This window comes from Pimephales promelas, chromosome 11, assembly GCF_988280905.1.
Source record: "Pimephales promelas chromosome 11, fPimPro1.hap1.1, whole genome shotgun sequence".
Lineage (NCBI taxonomy): Eukaryota > Metazoa > Chordata > Actinopteri > Cypriniformes > Leuciscidae > Pimephales > Pimephales promelas.
The window spans coordinates 36527502-36548323 of NC_142779.1; the positions used below are offsets into that span (position 1 = coordinate 36527502).

The 20822-nt window shown below is 42.1% G+C and overlaps 1 protein-coding gene across 3 annotated transcripts in view; it reads right to left on the reverse strand.

The window, feature by feature from the left end:
* Positions 1-20822, reverse strand: part of slit1a (slit homolog 1a (Drosophila)) — an 85107-nt gene that overhangs the window by 8050 nt on the left and 56235 nt on the right. For all 3 annotated transcript variants that reach the window (XM_089117362.1, XM_089117361.1, XM_039690509.2), the window contains 16 exons: positions 19847-19991; positions 19686-19760; positions 18880-19023; positions 16198-16341; positions 15278-15444; positions 14509-14641; positions 12150-12218; positions 11987-12058; positions 10884-10955; positions 9843-9914; positions 7268-7431; positions 4892-5016; positions 4717-4814; positions 3190-3329; positions 2054-2147; positions 1345-1482 (listed from right to left, as the gene is read on the reverse strand). In XM_089117362.1, coding sequence (XP_088973488.1) covers positions 1345-1482; positions 2054-2147; positions 3190-3329; positions 4717-4814; positions 4892-5016; positions 7268-7431; positions 9843-9914; positions 10884-10955; positions 11987-12058; positions 12150-12218; positions 14509-14641; positions 15278-15444; positions 16198-16341; positions 18880-19023; positions 19686-19760; positions 19847-19991 — 1852 coding nt within the window. The remainder of the gene's footprint in view (positions 1-1344; positions 1483-2053; positions 2148-3189; positions 3330-4716; positions 4815-4891; positions 5017-7267; positions 7432-9842; positions 9915-10883; positions 10956-11986; positions 12059-12149; positions 12219-14508; positions 14642-15277; positions 15445-16197; positions 16342-18879; positions 19024-19685; positions 19761-19846; positions 19992-20822) is intronic.

Here is a 20822-nt window from a genome sequence, read left to right on the forward strand (position 1 = left end):
GCCTTAAGATCCCGTCCATAAATTTCACAAACAGAATAAGTGACAACGGACAGCCTTGGTGGAGTCCAATACCAGCGGAGAACAAGCTTGACTTGTTTCCGAGAATGCGGACACACCTCTGGCACGACCCCACGCCGTCAGCCGGAGGCACTGTGCTTTACACACACACTGAGTGGCAGCGTGAAAAACACACAAACACACATCTAAAACAGGAAAAAGCTTTGAGAATTGAGCAACTAGCTTTGACAAGATATTTGAGGTATGTTTTCACAGACTGCTGAAAGCAACAGAGCAGAGAAGGGAATGGATCGCGGCAATTCACAGAAACAACTGGATCCAGGCCGAGAAATGTGGATTTGCAGTAATCATTTTGTGTCAATACCCTATATATTGTATTGTTATATATTGTGTTGACAACACATCAATTAAATATTTACCATTGTATATTCTGCATAACTGGATTTTTTTAAATAAATACTGACAAAAAACTTTTATGGCTGGACGATATGATGATATACTGTATATATCACTGATATGAGTGATCAAATGGATTTAGGCCTATAAAGCGTTCACAGGCAAATCTGCTTCATGTATTTCTTCGGTGTTGAAATCAGGCTCATATAAATGTTAGTAAAACACGATGTTAATATCCACGATCACAGGAACTGTGGTGAGTTCTAGGATCACTATATGGAGTCCAACCTTTAGTTTAACCTGATAATGGTTTGTTTTACTGCCGTTTCCCCTGTTAAACCCAGTCTCGCAGCAGCTCTTCTGCCACTCAGGACCAGATGAAATGCAGAAGTGGAATCCATTCTTCCATAGTTCTCCCAACAAAACACCCCAGTGAACACCAGCACAGCCCAACCACGTCCAGCGCTTCTAGCATCTCAGGGTGATCTTCAACTAATTACAACAAGATGTTTTAGTTTGGTGTTTTCCGTACCATAGACAGAGTTTTTAAGTCCGCAGCTGATAGGATTCTTCTAGGTCAGGGGTGCCCAATCCTGCTCCTGGCGACCCAACCCTAATCAAACACACCTGAATGTGATCCTAAAGACCTTAATTGGTTGTTCAGGTGTGTTTGAGATGAATTGTTCAGCACAGTCGATGGGCAGGAGCAGGATTGGGCACCCCTGTTCTAGGTCATAACAAAAGTAATGTGAGGCACTCCAGCGCACCGATCCACATCAACACACACCATAACACATCCTCGACTCCTTCACTTATCCAGTCAGAAAAATGCAAACAGACAACACTGACATTAGCTTCAGTCTTTCAAAAGATGTCTTTCTGGATCCCTGGTGATGTTAGTATGTACAGATAGTGTTGTGTAGAACTGACCTGAAGCCCTTGGGACACACACAGGAGTATCCGTTGAGCTCATCCACACACTGCGCCCCGTTCTGACACCTGTGGTCCTGACAGTCATCATAGTTCACGCTGCAGTCGTCTCCCACATAACCAGGGGCACATATACACCTGAATCAAACACACGGGCACATGCTAAACAAAGCACTGGACACACACATTATGGAGCATTTTGAAAAGATTGGATTTTTTTTAGTTAAAGAGGAACTATTGTGTCCTTTCTCAAAGTCTTGATGTGTTTCAGGCTCGACTAGAACAGGTTGATTATTCTCCTCATATTCTTCATTGTTGCGGCTCCTCTCTTCCCAGTCTGTCAGTAACGCTCTGTTTACTTCCTGTCTCTATGAAGCCCCTCCTCCTGAAAATCACACTGTGCTCTGATTGGTCGGCTGGAGCGGTGTGTTGTGATTGTGTTTAGGGAAATGCCCCGCCCCTTTCCATAACCGCCAGTTTAATACACTACTGACTAACTCAACCAGACCCCGCCCCTTTATTCTGCATATTAATTATTATAATGAGAAAGTTCAGAAACACTGACACTGATATAGAGGAGAACTGGAGCTTCTCATGATCAAACAGCAACATCACACACTAAAGAGAGACGAACATGGAGAAAAGCTGAACAGATCCTCTTTAATTAAACGGCTGTCACTCATCTACTGGGTTAAAGAGAAGTGGTTACTTTGGGCCGGAGACGGTGATGAAGCAGGTGGACTGGTGCTTGCAGGGACTGCGGGTAGGAGCGCACATATCCTCCATATCCTCACACATCTCCCCTGAACACACACACACACACACATCTGTAAGTTTGGTGATACAACAATTTACTTACAGGAGTTTAAGACAAAAGACAGTAAAATTCTTTGATTTAAAGAAAATACAAATGTATACGTTCAGACAGTAATACTAAGGGCCCCAATACACTCATTTCAAACAAAATCAGGCCAATCCATCTCTGAACTTTCCGGAAAAAGTTCTCTCCGGCTGGCTAAACACCTTCAAACTCCCATTGGTCAGTGTGGTGATGATGTAATAAAAACACGAACACACTGGAGAGCCGCTTCATAGACCCTTTTACAGTTGGTAAACATGGTAACGTTTTTAACAGAAATGTGGGCGGAGCCAGGATGTTCTCTAACAGAAATGTGGGCGGAGCCAGGATGTTCTCTAACAGAAATGTGGGCGGAGTCAGAATGTTCTCTAACAGAAATGTGGGTGGAGCTAGAATGTTCTCTAACAGAAATGTGGGCAGAGTCAGGATGTTCTCTAACAGAAATGTGGGCGGAGTGTAACAGAAATGTGGGCGGAGTGTAACAGAAATGTGGGTGGAGCCAGGATGTTCTCTAACAGAAATGTGGGCGGAGCCAGGATGTTCTCTAACAGAAATGTGGGCGGAGTCAGAATGTTCTCTAACAGAAATGTGGGTGGAGCTAGAATGTTCTCTAACAGAAATGTGGGCGGAGTCAGGATGTTCTCTAACAGAAATGTGGGCGGAGTGTAACAGAAATGTGGGCGGAGTGTAACAGAAATGTGGGCGGAGTCAGGATGTTCTCTAACAGAAATGTGGGTGGAGCCAGGATTCTCTAACAGAAATGTGGGCGGAGTCAGGATGTTCTCTAACAGAAATGTGGGTGGAGTCAGGATGTTCTCTAACAGAAATGTGGGCGGAGTCAGGATGTTCTCTAACAGAAATGTGGGCGGAGTGTAACAGAAATGTGGGCGGAGTCAGGATGTTTTCTAACATGTTAACACTGCAAAGGTATTTCTAACTTTCTTTGTACCCCTTCGCAGTGAGTATATTGGGGCCTTAACATGTACCTGTGTAAAAAGGGGCACATAAACATGTGTAATTGTTGATCCCGTCTATGCAGGTCGCTCCGTTCTGACAGTCGTTATCGTTACACTCGTCAGTGTCGGTGTCACACGCGGGACCTTCAAAGCCTGCAGCACATGAACAGCTGAGGAAACACAGATGCATTGTTTTAAATGGGGATCAAGCTTTCTAAGCACCGTTGGAATGAATTTCATTAAGAATTCCTCGTCATATTTCAATATAAGACATCACAGTATGCTTTTGCAGCTTATTTTAGAAGCAAGAGGTGAAAAAGAGTCAATTCCTCGAGTGTGAAGAGCCCTACAGTCGAGCTCAACCCTACAGTATAATCGACTCACTCACATGAAATCGCTCACATGTTCACTCACTAAATAGACAACAGCAATTGAGTGCACTAGTGTGGAGTGAATGAAAGGATGCAGGGAATTATCCTACTTTCATTAACTGTAGATTGTAATTATAAATACCTCCATGCCGGATTTATCTTTTTTTTATGTTATATTAATGCTATAAATACTTATTTGGTTTAGGGTTCGAGTTAGTTGAATAAGTTGACATGTAGTTGCGAAGGTAGAAAGTCTCAGAGTTATCAGATATTAAGCAGACAGTCTACTAATACTCTACTGAGAGTTAGTTAGTTATAGTTAGTAGAATGTCTAAACTGGATTATTGAAATAAAGTGTTACCCAACTGGTTAAACATTGGTTGCTCATCATTTCACGGTAATGGCATTGTTAAATTGGAGCAATTCGGAAAGTCACGCTAAAAGGCTAAAATCTAAAGTCCTCCTGTAGTCAATCATTGTATATCTCAAAACTTATATTTGACCACTAAGATTGAATATTAAAGCATTTTTTTCTTTGAAAATGTCTTCATGTCTTAAAATATCTTGAATGTAACTCGACACCCTTGCCTCATTTAGAATGTGTGGTTCTATGAATATGCAAATGAGCCCCGCCTCCACTGCCTCACTCAGAGATCCACTGGTTGTCGATCACACGTTGATCTGATTGGTTACAAGGTGGTTTGTGACGTCAGAAACACCAGCGTGTGTTTTTGAGACTGTCTTTGGTTCACTGCAGTTTTAAGGAGGAAATACTCAGCAATGCTGTCCACTTATCAACGCACACACGGTGTGTGTTAAAGCGGATTAAATACACCACATACACACATAAACAACATTAAACACTAGATTTACACCACAGGGAAACTTTAAAAGGCTTAGTGTTGGAATTTTTTTTTTTAATACATTTTGCAATTGCAATCTTGTATTCAATTGCTGACCCAGTTTTGATGTAAAATCAATGGTTGATGAAGTCGAGGAATTGAGTCCATTGTTGAATTGAACACTACTGCTACGGACAATACAATTTTCAGAACAATTCATTTAGCTGTAATGCCTACGTACACAATTGTTTTCAAATGAAAATACGACGAATTTAGTACAAGAAATAATATATTGTTGCATGCATATTTTGAAAGGCTAATAAACGGCGATGCGGATAGTTCACCTATAGCCTTGCTCCTCTTCCCCGGACACGTGGCACGTCCCTCCGTTCTTACAGGGCTCGCTGACACAAGCGTTACTCACCGTCTCACAGTTCTTGCCCTGTACGTGAAAGCAAATGCATGAGCGCTTCACGTCCGCCTGTCAGAGATCACATGGTCCCGTGTTGTGTGTCTCACCTTGAACCCCTCAGGACAGATGCACCTGTATCCGTCCGCCGGATCCGCCTCGCAGCGGCCGTGGTTCAGGCAGGGGCTAGACATGCACGGGTTACACTTCGCTAGTATGGCAGTGTCCACTTCACCTGCGCACACACACAGATATCAACAACACCTGCATCCATTTCTCAAAGAGGCACAGTGAGAATCAGAGGGGGTCTGTCTCAGAACAAACACTGGTGTGAATGACAAATATTATGTAACACAAAGATTTTTACTTAACTCTTTCCCCGCCAAACACGGAATTTTCCGTGTTTAATGAAAAAACGCATCTGCGCCAAACACGGAATTTTCCGGGTATCCGTGTTTTAGGTGGTATACGGTAAGGAAGACCCGCGCGCATGTCCTGAATGATTGCGCAACTCTTTGATCAGAGAAACAGATTGCAATCGTCTCAAACAGTGGAGTAGTGAGAATGTATCAGACAGACAATGCAGAGGTATATGGCTGAAGTACTGGAGGTTAATGGACTCGGAGTCCGATCACTCTTTATTTGATCATTCTGAATCTGATCGGGACGAAGTAGTCAGTGAGAGAGATGCACATGTTGTCACAGAAAGTTCTAGCCATGGACGTGCCGCAGATAGATCGTATAATATTATGACACTATAATATGTATGTGTGTGTGCAGGCATTTATGTGTGGCTGTCTAAATATGAAGGTGTAATTGTCAAATTATTTCTCTCTTTGTGCACATTTACCACATTGTAATATGTATTTGTGTGTATGTGTGTGTGTGTGTGTGTCTAGGCCTGTTTATTGTAATTCCAATTATTCATTATTCACAGGTAGAACACAGAGAGGCAGAGGCAGAAGTTTTATTGCAAAAGTTACATTTCCCTTACATCCTGGGAAATTTGATATATTTTACATTTATTTTATGTTTTTAATTTATTTTGGAAAGTTTTATATATGAAGGAAACAACATCTGAATGTATTCTGCTTTTAAATGCACTTGTTTGATAAAAATACCCTTTTCTCAGTTTTTTGTCCAAAATGTTGTGTTTTTGACAAAACCTACCTCTGTTCAAGAGGCAATAAAAAAAGAACAGATGAAGATAAAATAAAAACGTTTTTTTTGCCTAAAAGTAGAGGCTCAGATCTTTATTTTTATATATATCATCTTCATATATTCATGGAAGAAAATATTCAGCGGGGCATTCAAATTTAGCGAAAATCGTCAAAAACCCTGGCGGTGGCTGGCAACTTTTTTTTAAAACGCTGGCGGGGAAAGAGTTAAAGAGGTCATATTATACACTTTTACTAAGTCTTGCTGTGTTTCAGGCTCTACTAGAACAGGTTTTCCTGCTTGAATGTTGATTATTCTCGTCATATTCTCCATTGTTGCGGCTCCTCTCTTCCCAGTCTGTCAGTAACGCTCTGTTTACTTCCTGTCTCTCCCTCAGCGGGCGAGCAAACCCCGTCAAACAAGGCATGGCGAGCCGATAAAGCGGCCACATACACACAGGAAGTCCAATCTGGCAGCACTTTTACCCCCTAGCACTGAGAATGGTCTCTGAGACATCAGCTGAACACACAGTGTCCGTCAGATGAAGATTACACAGCTCGGGCTGGGGGTATTATCCCCATCAGAGATAGCCTCTTCAGATTGGGGCATCATCATCATCATATAACCACACAGGGACACACACGTTAGTCCAATAAGTTACGTCGAGGGCACAAAGCCACACCGCAACACTGCCATGGTGTCCATAGACCAGCAGGCTGGGGTCAGGCTGGGGTCAGGCTGGTGCTGGTGCTTGTGTGGTCTCTTTATCGGCAAACATAAGGTTTTCCTCATGAACACGTTGACGTCATGGAGATCCTCAAAAAGGGTCTATCTTGCCATTGCACATATCACCGCCTCCAGTAACTTCTCACACACTTCATCATAATAGGAGGAGCGCTCGGAGTCAGCACTCTCGAAGTCCATCGTTTTTTTTTTTACTATTTAATTCCTCAGAATAAAAAAAAAAATAGTAAAAAGGAAAAAAATAAAATAAAACACTAACCCTAACCCTAGCCAAAATTCTATAGTAAATTACTAAACTCTTTTTCCTGAGCGGTGTAAAACTAGACAAAATAATCTGTTGTTCAATTTAAGTTCTGACAAAACTTTTAGTAAAAAAACATTATTGCCAGAAAAGAAACATGCTACCTGAAATTTTTCATTTTAAGTTGATATACTAAAATAAAGAGTGGGTTAAAGAAAATGAAATAAAAATGAATAAAAACTATTTAGAAAAAAATTATAAAAAAGGGCAAAACCACAACTAAAATTAATTGAAAACATGTCAATAATGGGGAGATATCCCCGCTCTCCTTCACTCATCTCACCTTGGCACTCGAACCTCTTGGCCGGTGTGGTGAGCAGCAGTTTTCCCAGCATGCCGTGCGGCCCGATACAGCGCGCGATCCCGGGCTCCTTATATCCGGTCTTCACCCAGTCGGAGAGCCAGCGCAGGCGGCAGTCGCAGTACAGGGGGTTCGCACCGATGGCCCTGAGGACACACACACACACACACACACAAGTCAAACCCAGTGCACAATCAGATGCTTTTGAAAGCGTGTATTTAAAGTGTATGAACGTACACAACCCCTCTTGTCATTGTTCTCGTCATTTTCATCAGTTCCCTGTCACCCGCCTTTCACAGCATTTGCATCAACGTTCATTTTCTTCATATGGAACTCGATTTTTACCTATAACTTATAATACTATAATATAAAGCCAGCCCTACTGTGAGCCGCAAGGCTGTTAATCGATGGAAGTCGCCAATCCGCATCATTTTAGCTAGTTTTTTTTTAAATAATCATATTTAATGGCAGGATTTGTGGGGAAAACTACATTACCCATGATGCTGTACAGATGATTCCACCAATCAGAGAGTCAAACTAATGAGGAGGGACTGGCATCTACTGTAATACTTTGGCTTTATACTTTAACATTTTAGCTTTATACTTCAACATTTTGATAAGAAAACCTTATTTGTATAAATAATTTCCACTTCTTTGGTAATTGGTCAAGCAGTCTCACTGGCTATATTATATATTTAATATACTACATATATTACATTTATTAATATTACATCTTTAATAAACCCCAGCATGTCTTCCATGAAAAAGAAAAATGTCTGAATGCAAGTTTCCTGGAGGGTGTATTACTGAATCATCACCGCTAGATGGCGCTGCGGGCCGGACCATAAACTGCTGCAATGGCCAGACAAAGAGTTTCAATTCTATTCAACTCCTCTAAATAAAGAAACATGTCCACAGAGGCTGTGTGACAGATTTAAAGGGACTGTTCACAAAAAATTAAAATAAAAAATCTAAATTCTGTCATCAATATCGTGACTAAATATAATATAAAAAAAATCGTAATTTGTGATCCAAAGATAAATGGATTTTAGTACAGGTTTTATGGGGTGAACTATATTTTATATATCTGATTTGTTATTTTAGTGACAGTTCATAGTATTTAAAGCAACAGAACTGTTATTTAAGTTTCAGCTGGCTAGGCTAACTTACTAGGCTATTTACCATTGCCAGCAATCAGATATCACCTATCGCCAGTCTTCAAGTGATGTGTGTCAGAGACGTGTGTGTGTGTATTGATTGCTTTCCATTCTATAAGATTTAAGAGCTGTTTTATAACAGCAAAGGTGCGGGAAGACGACGGACACGAAGGGTTACACTCATTATCTAGTCACACACAAGAGACGTGAAGATGTTTAATGGATCTAAAGACAGGCGGACCGAACCCTGATGTGTGTTTACACAGCTCTAAATTACAGCTTAAAGGGATAGTTCACTCAAAAATGAAAATTAGTCCATGATTTATTCACCCTGAATCATAATCATATCCATCATAAAAGCGCATCTGTCCATCATAAAAGCGCATCTATCCATGATAAAAGTGCATCTATCCATGATAAAAGTGCATCTATCCATCATAAAAGTGCATCTGTCTATCATAAAAGTGCATCTGTCCATCATAAAAGTGCATCTATCCATCATAAAAGTGCATCTGTCCATCATAAAAGTGCATCTGTCCATCATAAAAGTGCATCTATCCATGATAAAAGTGCATCCGTCCATCATAAAAGTGCATCTATCCATCATAAAAGTGCATCTATCCATCATAAAAGTGCATCCGTCCATCATAAAAGTGCATCTATCCATAATAAAAGTGCATCTGTCCATCATAAAAGTGCATCTGTCCATCATAAAAGTGCATCTATCCATCATAAAAGTGCATCTATCCATGATAAAAGTGCATCCGTCCATCATAAAAGTGCATCTGTCTATCATAAAAGTGCATCTATCCATGATAAAAGTGCATCCGTCCATCATAAAAGTGCATCTGTCTATCATAAAAGTGCATCTATCCATCATAAAAGTGCATCCGTCCATCATAAAAGTGCATCTATCTATCATAAAAGTGCATCTGTCCATCATAAAAGTGCATCTGTCCATCATAAAAGTGCATCTATCCATCATAAAAGTGCATCTATCCATGATAAAAGTGCATCTATCCATCATAAAAGTGCATCTGTCCATCATAAAAGTGCATCTATCCATCATAAAAGTGCATCTATCCATCATAAAAGCAGAAAACAGCCATTCACTGCCATTATAAAGCTTGGAAGAGCCAGGACATTTTTTTTAATATAACTCTGATTCGGCTTGAGGATGAGTAAATCATGGGCTAATTTTCATTTTAGGGTGAACTATCCCTTTAAGGCAAAGCATATGTAAAGGACTTGGTGTGCTGCTCGTTTTCGGCTCACTTTAAAGCCAGTGTGTTCAATACTCTCAGTGTTACAGTGCTCAGATCCATCAGATGAAGCAGTGTGTGTGTGTGTGTGTGTGTGTGTGTGTGTGTGTGTGTGTGTGTGTGTGTGTCTTTACTCACAGGTGTGACAGTGACGCAGCGTCGTTGAAGATGCCATCAGGCAGCTCTGAGATGTCATTGCCGTGCAGAGACCTGAGAAACACACGAGACAGAAAGCATCAGACACCTTACACTGCACTGGGAAAAATAAATCTGTTAAATTTACAGTAAAAAAATGTGACTACAGTGGACAAGTATAAGTTTATCAAGCGACGAGAATACTTTTGTGCGAAAAAAAAAAAAAAAAAGTCAGTTCAATGTAGATTAAATTCTATTCAAAGTTGATTCAATTCAGTTCAAATTTGATTTAGGTCCGTTCAATGTTGATTCAGTTCAGTTCAATAAAAGTGTTAATGTTACAAAATCATCAGTTTTGAAAAAAATATATATATTCAACTAAAAAACATAAGACAATAGAGTCGTTTTTCACTTTGAGTCAGATAAGTGTTGATTCAACTGCATTCAATGTAGATTAAGTTCAGTTCAAATTTGCTTCAATTCCGTTCAAAGTTGATTCAATTTAGTTAACTTTAAAAACAGGTTACAATAGTGAAACAATAGTGTCGTTATTCACTTTGAGTCAGATCAGTGTTGATTCAATTCAGTTCAATGTTGATTCAGTTTAGTTCAAATTTTTTTAAATTCAGTTCAAAGTTGATTAAATTCAGTTCAATGTTGATTCGATTCAGTTCAATTTGGATTCAGATCAGTACAAATTTGGTTCAATTCAGTTCAAAGTGGATTCAATTTAGTTGAAAGTTGGTTCAATTCAGTTCAATGTTGATTCAATTCAGTTCAATGTTGATTCAGTTTAGTTCAATAACACTGTTAATGTTACAAAATGCATCAGTTTTGAATACATTTGATTCAGCTATAAAACAGAAGACAACAGTGTCGTTATTCAGCTCAATTCAGTTCCAGTTGTTCTGTGTTCAGTGGGTTTAGGACGGTAACTGCTGCGTCACGATCCGCTTGAGAGGTTAGAGTGACTGACACTAGAGCTGTAGGTGAGGGTTGGAAGCCATGTAAAGTGTCTGTAGAGTTAGTAATAGAGATACGTACAGCAGGCGGAGAGAACGGAGACCCCTGAAGGCGAGAGTCGGGATACAGCGGAGAGCGTTATAGCTCAGGATCCTGCAGGACAAAAGCACAAACATCCTCTAGTGAGATTTCCCTTTCATAGATGAGACTCAGCATGACAGTACTGATCATGATTGTGACAGTAATGAGCGTGACAGTAATTAGCGTGACATTAATGATCGTGACAGTAATAAGCATGAGAGACAGTAATGAGCGTGACAGTAATGATTGTGACAGTAATGAGCGTGACAGTAATTATTGTGACAGTAATTAATGAGTGTGACAGTTATGATCATGACAGTAATGAGCGTGACAGTAATTAATGATCGTGACAGTAATGATTGTGACAGTAATTAATGATTGTGACAGTAATGAGCGTGACAGTAATGAGCATGACAGTAATGAGCGTGACGGTAATGAGCGTGACAGTAATGAGCATGACAGTAATGAGCGTAACAGTAATGATCGTGACAGTAATGGGCATGACAGTTATGATTGTGACAGTAATGAGCGTGACAGTAATGATTGTGACAGTAATGAGAGTGACAGTTATGATCATGACAGCAATGAGCGTGACAGTAATGATCATGACAGTAATGATTGTGACAGTAATGATCGTGGCAGTAATGAACATGACAATAATGAGCGTGAAAGTTATGATCGTGACTGTAATGATTGTGACAGTAATTAATGATCGTGACAGTAATGAACATGACAGTAATGAGCGTGACAGTAATTAATGATCGTGACAGTAATGATTGTGACAGTAATGATCGTGGCAGTAATGAACATGACAATAATGAGCGTGAAAGTTATGATCGTGACTGTAATGATTGTGACAGTAATTAATGATCGTGACAGTAATGAACATGACAGTAATGAGCGTGACAGTAATTAATGATCGTGACAGTAATGATTGTGACAGTAATTAATGATTGTGACAGTAATGAGCGTGACAGTAATTGATGATCGTGACAGTAATGAGCGTGACAGTAATGAGCGTGACAGTAATGAGCGTGACAGTAATGAGCATGACAGTAATGATCGTGACAGTAATGATCATGACAGTAATGATTTTGACGTACAGGGTCGTGAGCTGACTCATGTTGGAGAACGAAGAGTTGGTCAAGGAGCTGATTTTGTTGTTACTCAGGTCTCTGAAACGAAAGATCATCAAACCAGCTGATAAATGACGACAGCGTATATGATAATATTATCTTATAATGAGAGAGAGAGAGAGAGACATACACTAGCTGCAGGTTTTTGTAGTTGGACAGCTCCTTTGGCACTGCGCTGAATTGGTTTCCATCCAGGTACCTGCAGGAATTACATTCAAAGAACATAATTACAAAAAAGCTGTGTGTATGTGAGAGTGTGTGTGTGCGTGCATGAGTGTGTGTGTCAATAAGAACATTGTCACAGATTCAATGGAAGTCAATAAGATCATTGTCACGGATTCAACCATTACGGCATAGGGGACCATTGTAACTGGCGACAACATTCAACTCCTTGACACTCAAAATATCAGAAGGACAATAATCGATCACTTCCATTTGTGAATGATACAGCACTGGACAGGCCTACGCCTACAAGGACAACTGGCCTGCCTGCTCAGTGCGGACCAAAACGTGTCACACACAGTTCTGAAAAACACAGCCATGCAAGATGACATCCACAGATTTACAATTAAAGCGCACGAACAGTGCACGAGACAAACTGGCAAAAATCACTTTCCAAATACACCTGACATTGTTGAAATTAATGAACACACCAAAGCTGTTACAATATTAGAAACTGGTTGCTCTTTATGTTTACACGGACATCTGCTATGCTTCAAAACTGATGAAATATCAACCATTGTACAATGTCTTCAATAACTTTGGCTATTCTTGTAAAGTCATTCCCCTAATTTTTGGTAGTTTAGGCCATGTGCACAAGTTGTGTGTAAGAGGCTTGTAGATTTGCGGACTATATAAGAACAAGGCCAAAACACTGACAAGATATTGCTCTGTATCAGCAGTAATTGGTAGCCTCTACATATGGAGGCGTAGGTGCCACCTTTACCCTTAAATGTGCATAATGGACTGAGACATTGGCTACTGTTGTACAGCTTTTTGTCAAATTTGGATTATGCCATGATATATGCTTATCTTTTAATTCAAATAAAGAATTTAAATGTGTGTGTGTGTGAGAGTGAGACTCTGAGCAGCTGGAGCTGGAGGTTAATGACGGTCTGAGAGCAACACCTGGACTACGGTCAGTGAGAGCGGGAGTAATGACAGGTTTTCACGCTCTGATGTGTGTCACTCCCACTCGAAAACACACTCATTACACACACACACACACAGAACGCAAGCCTTAGGACCTCAAAACAGCTCTTTTCTGTTAAGGAAATCAGCATTGATGGAAGTCTAGTGAGGTTGGCCAACTGAAAATGTGGCTGCCTTCATCTCGGTGAAATTCCCGAGATGCACATGTCCACATAGTGGTGAGCTCCTCTTAAATGAGTGTGTGCTCCCGCTTAGGCGTTGACACAGAGTGCTTCGCTGACAGATATTCTAGAGTTGAGGGCTGGGTGACACCTTAGTAGAACCGCTGCTTCCCATGGGCTCCCTTCACAAGAAGCCAGTTTCACTGTAAGCCCGGTTCGTTCCCATCCATATATTGTACTGCCTGGTCATTCACCTAGTTCATATGTGTATTCTTCACATGTTACCTCCCTTCAGGCAGGATGTGGCTTCTGCAGCGTCCCTTCCTTCCTTGAGCAGGGAATGCTTTCCCAGTGGTCCTGTAGAACAGTAGTGACTGCCCTGGCCTAAGCCCTGTCCCTTCCCACCTTAAATTGTGGGGGGATCTAGAGGCTTTTTTCTAGGCACTGGCTTTTTTCTTCTCCCCATTCAGGCGACTACGTCTGATGTTCCTGACTGAAAGGGAACGTCCTGGCTGCGTATGCATCCCACCATTCCCTGAAGGAGGGACGTAGTCCCCTTGCCACTACCACTGGTAATCCGCCATGCTGCACATTTTCGTTTATCCGGGAGTGACGCTGCCAAGATGGCGACAGCCCGCTCCGGCCACTTTGACCTTCAGAAATGCTCTTCAGAAGCACTCAGGTGATGTCACACACTATGTCCATATTTTTTTACAGCCTATGGTTAGGACGAGGGTTTGAGATTAACATTCGCCATATGCGGATAAAGATCAGCTGTGGCGGGTTACACTTTCAAATCATGAACCAGTTTGCCGTTACTTATTATGTTTACTCAATTTGTTGGGGAAGTTCGAGTACGACAAATCTGCACAGATTAAGTGCAAACACTGAGTCATCCTGATATATTAAATACAGTATACTGCACAGATCTGGCTTACTTGAACACACACATCACTACACAACAAACAACGGCACGCTTCTTCATTTGCATTGAAGCAATGGCGAAGATTAAAAGGCATTGTTATTTTCTAACGTCCTACTTTTTTGATGTTCTTTGTCCTGTATTGATCTGTAGAAGTTCTGGATGGCCGGTAAATTGCCAAATTGGCCGGTGATTGAAAAAGTTAATTCCAAACCCTGATCAGGACACACAGCTAATAGCTATTTGAGACTCACAGCTCGGTGACGTTGCGAGGAATGCCTTTGGGCAGGAGGTGCAGGTGTTTGTTGCTGCAGCGCACCACCGCCTCCTGACAGGAGCACTCGCTGGGACACTGGGCCGGCGGGGAGCAGCTCGCCTCCTCGCGATCTGAGGAGACATTAGTGTTAGCACTTGCACAACACTGGGCATACACACATGCAGCTCGCTGAATAAGTGTCAAACCAACTATTATTCAGACGCCAGATATGATATTTGATATTTTTACTAGTGTGTGATCAGGACACTATAGTCAATTTATTTATGCAAACTGTGACATATTATACCCAAATATTCTTCATACAGTGTAAAATGTATAAAAATTTGACACCAAATATTATTCGGACACTTTGACCTGACCGTGTTTTGCTGACATTTATCAGGGTTAAATTGTCTGCATTTTTTGCATCTGTAGCAAGCAGTTTGAATGGTGTTTGACGAATCACGAATACGAAAAACGCATATGAAAATTTCGGACCCAGTGGGCAAGAACCTTAAATTGCTAATGCTATTTTTACACACACACTGAACAACATGAAGCATTGCTTGGTCACTGCTTGAGCTAAACTGGTAACTGGTAAACAGTTGACAGATATTCAACATAATTCATGTGTGTCCAACAGAAGGACGGACAAAATCTGATAACTCTGAGCTCTGCTCATATTTATAGCTTTAGCGAATAAACTGTGATGATGTGAGCAATGTTGACGGTGTCTGAATGAATGTTGTTTTGACTGTCGATCCCACCGTCTCCGCATTGGAAGTCTGGAAGAGCGACGTCCTGCAGGGGGATCTCTTTGAGGAAGGCGGGCCGCTGGCAGCGAGGGTTCCCCGTCACGATCTTACGGCTCCTCAGCCAGACGCTCAGCCAGGACAGGTGGCAGTCGCAGTTGAACGGGTTGGCCAGCAGGTTTCTGCCACACACACGTACATATTAATTAGCCTCGTCTGCATGACCAAACGCAGGCACGTCATTTTACTCGGCGGCCATCTTTGAAACACCTCTTAGAATTGAATTTCTTTGAATGGGGAAGTATTCAAGCTGCAGTGATGCAATAACTTTACCAATTGGCGATTGGCTCTTTCATTTAGAAGGCGGGGCTACAGGGGTATACGTGTTGTTTTTGTGTGTGCCTTTCTTAAAATAAGTTAGCTAACTTTGGCATTTTTGCAAGATTACTGGCTAATTTTGGGAATGGAATTAACAAAATTCCATTATATAGCTAACCTGAAAACAAAGGTTCAAAGTGTCGACAGAGTCTGGGTCTGTTCTTCGTCCTACGTCACGCTTAACCTTTCAGTGTGATTACGAATTGCAAAACTAGTATAGGATGAGTATTTGTAGTTGTCGGATTTCTAAATGTCGGCTGGTTTGTCTAGATCAGACTCTTATTCCTCAGCTGGATCGTGTCGAGACTTTGAAGCTGCACTGAAACTCAAATCTGAAGTGAAATACTCCTTTAAAGGAACATTTCGTTTTGCAAATATTAGGGGAATGTTACTTTTGAATCTCTGAACGGTCTGAAACAAGAAGTAACATAAAACATTTCAGAAAACACTCTTTTAATGTTCCTGTAAGAAGGTTTGTTCATAAGGTTCTGAGATGGTTCAGTTATTGTTCCCAGCTGGAGTTACAGGTTAGAGGAAACATGTCTGAGTGTCCGTACAGGGTGGAGAGGCTCTGCAGTGTGTCGAAGGCTCCCGGGGTGATGCTGGTCAGCGTGTTGTCGTACAGGGACAGCAGACGCACGTTGTGTAAGCCTGTGAAGCTGTCGTTGTGAATGCAGCTGATGCGATTGTTCCGCAGCATTCTGGAAAACACAGAGCGTGAGGATGAACTCAGATAAAGAAAATGCTACATTCTCGCACTTAAACTGATTTGGCTCGTCACGATTTGCAATGGCAAAGTCTGTGATTATTAGTTGTGTGCAGCGTGTCAGTGAAGCACGGCTCAGTAAACGCGGCTCACGCTGAAAGATCTGCGAGTTTGAGTCCCTTATAATGTGCATTTGAAAAAGCGACACGCGTCAAATATCTTTCCAAACGTGAGGTGCATTAATGAACCTCTTGTCCAACAAACGACAACATTTCAAAACATGCTTTTACTCCAAACTCACACACACACACATCGGGACAGCTGAGCTCGTTTTTCAGTGAGACGATGCGCTTCTCACACAGAATAAGGCAATCGTGAGTTTATTAGTCATGTTTCATCCAAGCGTTTCAATCTTCTGTTTATTCAGATACAGCGATAGCGGTTTCCTGGAATGATGTGTGTTACCGTACTTCTGCGGCGTGGTGTGTGTGTGACGCCCTCTGGTGTTCAGATGGATATGTGGTGTGTGTGTGTATGACGCCCTCTGGTGTTCAGATGGATATGTGGTGTGTGTGTGACGCCCTCTGGTGTTCAGATGGATATGTGGTGTGTGTGTGACGCCCTCTGGTGTTCAGATGGATATGTGGTGTGTGTGTGACGCCCTCTAGTGTTCAGATGGATATGTGGTGTGTGTGTGTGACGCCCTCTGGTGTTCAGATGGATATGTGGTGTGTGTGTGACGCCCTCTGGTGTTCAGATGGATATGTGGTGTGTGTGTGACGCCCTCTGGTGTTCAGATGGATATGTGGTGTGTGTGACGCCCTCTGGTGTTCAGATGGATATGTGGTGTGTGTGTGACGCCCTCTGGTGTTCAGATGGATATGTGGTGTGTGTGTGACGCCCTCTGGTGTTCAGATGGATATGTGGTGTGTGTGTGACGCCCTCTGGTGTTCAGATGGATATGTGGTGTGTGTGTGACGCCCTCTGGTGTTCAGATGGATATGTGGTGTGTGTGTGATGCCCTCTGGTGTTCAGATGGATATGTGGTGTGTGTATGTGTGTGTGTGACGCCCTCTGGTGTTCAGATGGATATGTGGTGTGTGTGTGTATGACGCCCTCTGGTGTTCAGATGGATATGTGGTGTGTGTGTGTGTGTGTATGACACCCTCTGGTGTTCAGATGGATATGTGGTGTGTGTGTGTGACGCCCTCTGGTGTTCAGATGGATATGTGGAGTGTGTGTGACGCCCTCTGGTGTTCAGATGGATATGTGGTGTGTGTGTGTGACGCCCTCTGGTGTTCAGATGGATATGTGGTGTGTGTGTGACGCCCTCTGTTGTTCAGATGGATATGTGGTGTGTGTGTGTGACGCCCTCTGGTGTTCAGATGGATATGTGGTGTGTGTGTGTGACGCCCTCTGGTGTTCAGATGGATATGTGGTGTGTGTGTGACGCCCTCTGGTGTTCAGATGGATATGTGGTGTGTGTGTGACGCCCTCTGGTGTTCAGATGGATATGTGGTGTGTGTGTGTGTATGACGCCCTCTGGTGTTCAGATGGATATGTGGTGTGTGTGTGACGCCCTCTGGTGTTCAGATGGATATGTGGTGTGTGTGTGTGACACCCTCTGGTGTTCAGATGGATATGTGGTGTGTGTGTGACGTCCTCTGGTGTTCAGATGGATATGTGGTGTGTGTGTGTGACGCCCTCTGGTGTTCAGATGGATATGTGGTGTGTGACGCCCTCTGGTGTTCAGATGGATATGTGGTGTGTGTGTGACGCCCTCTGGTGTTCAGATGGATATGTGGTGTGTGTGTGTGACGCCCTCTGGTGTTCAGATGGATATGTGGTGTGTGACGCCCTCTGGTGTTCAGATGGATATGTGGTGTGTGTGTGTATGACGCCCTCTGGTGTTCAGATGGATATGTGGTGTGTGTGTGTATGACGCCCTCTGGTGTTCAGATGGATATGTGGTGTGTGTGTGTGACGCCCTCTGGTGTTCAGATGGATATGTGGTGTGTGTGTGTGTGACGCCCTCTGGTGTTCAGATGGATATGTGGTGTGTGTGTGTGACGCCCTCTGGTGTTCAGATGGATATGTGGTGTGTCTGTGTGTGTGTGTATGACGCCCTCTGGTGTTCAGATGGATATGTGGTGTGTGTGTGTGACGCCCTCTGGTGTTCAGATGGATATGTGGAGTGTGTGTGACGCCCTCTGGTGTTCAGATGGATATGTGGTGTGTGTGTGTGACGCCCTCTGTTGTTCAGATGGATATGTGGTGTGTGTGTGTGACGCCCTCTGGTGTTCAGATGGATATGTGGTGTGTGTATGTGGGTGTGTGACGCCCTCTGGTGTTCAGATGGAGTATCTACTACCACTCAGCCGCTGCACTGACAAACTGCGCATTAAAAATAATCACAGCCTTTGATAAATCGCGTGTGGTTTCATTTCGACTAACTGAGCTGCTCTACTACATGATCTAACTGTGCGGCTCTACTACATCATGACGGTTTTTGACAGAGAGTGCATGAGCTCACAGCATGCGCAGGCCGTCCAGACCCCGAAACATCCCACTGTGAGCCGAGTCCAGCTGGTTCGCCGTCAGGTGCAGTTCACTGACCGAAGACGCCCCTTCAAACGCCCCGTCCTCGATCTCAGAGATCTTATTGTTGCTCAGGTTTCTGCGGATCGAAGGGAAACGTTGGTGAAGAATCACAACCAGTCACACGGACAGACATGAGAGCGGTAGGGTGGGGAATCGGATACTTGTTATAAAAATAACATTTCGATTCCTCTTATCGATTCCTTTGTGAGCATTTCAATATGATCTTGCTCTCGCTGTGTCGTGTGTATATCGGACTCGTGCGGCTCTTAAAGTGACAGCGCTCATATTCCTGCCGTCTCTAAAATAACACTAATCACACAACACAACAAGACACAGAAAATTCACTCGTTCTTCACTAAATAACTTTTGTAACTATACTTGTAATGTATCTTTTATAAAGTGCAGTGTTATTTTACAGTTGACTACAGTTTCTGAACCTGAATATCTTAAAACACTGTTTATTTCATCGTATCTTTGTTCAGTTGAATCTATTTGTTGGGATTGCTAATTTTTTAATAACTAGTTTAATTACTAGTCTAAAGTGTTCATGAGTCTTTAATAATGCTTGAAATTTATTTTACTTAGGCTAGTTGTTTGTCTATGGTAATTTTAAACCTTTTAAACGTGCAATAAGACTAAATGTGAATGATATCTAAGTTTTTTTTACCTTTAAATTAGGAATCGATTAGAATCAGAATCGATGTAATTAAAACGATACCAACACTAAGCGGGACTTACATCTTCTTCAGGTGAGACAGCGTCTTGAAAACACCCGTGGCTTCGATCGTCGTGATCTCGTTATTGTTGAGACGGCTTGTGAAAACATATGAAAGTAAGATTAAACCAAACGGACGTCTGGGATCCGTTCTCATCAGAAACATTAGCTGACGGCGTCTTACAGTTCAGTGGTGGATGCTGGGATGTGTTCGGGGATGCGGTTCAGTCTCAGGTTGGAGCAGTCCACTACGTTCGCCTCGCAGCGGCACTTGGCGGGACAGACCGGGTCATTATTACAGTCGGTGTTCAGACGCGTGTCCTCGGTTCCTGCAGCAAAAACAACTCCGTCAACAGGAAACGCTCTCTCAAGGTTACAAACAAACGTTCTTCTAGTCATCAGGTGCTCTTGGGTCATTTTTGACCGGAAAACTGTACATCCGTTTTTTAAATAATTGTATTCTTCATTGGAATGGTATGAAGCTTGGTAAAGGTTTTGGCACTTGCTGTGTGAACACACAATGATTTGAAAAGGTTAAATGGTCCTGATAACAATAGTCACACTTGAGCTCGTCTCGGTCAGAAATGAGCGCATTAGAAGTTAATGAGAGACGAGTTTCCTCTAGTGGAAGCGTTTGGTACTGCAGCCAAATCTCACCGAACGCTCGTTTACTGAGAAATCAAGATCACAAATTGTTTAAATTTACGGCTTTGATTTTCAGAAAATATTTTTTTTGCACATTTTTCATAACAACACACGTAAAATTCTGTAACTTTTTGAAGTTCGCTTTTTAAAACAAGGAGTCAAGTTACATTCAAGATATTTTAAGACGTATTTGAAGGAAATAAAAACATTTAAAAATGTAATTTTGGCGATCAAAGATGAGTTTTAAGGGATAAAATGATTAACTACAGGTCAACTTATCCTACTAGCCCTAACTTTCTTCAAATACTCTACTGAGAGTTAGCTGACATGCAGTTATTTGTAAGCAGGGGACTATCACAATAAAGTGTTACCGCAGTTGTTAGACAATTTCACAAACGTTTACAAGGAAACGGCAAGTAACACGTTGAACGTGAAATTGTGAAGTTGAAAAGCTGAAATAGTATTTTCTTCTTTGAAAGACGTGTACTATTGTACTGTGAGAAGCGTGTGTGTGA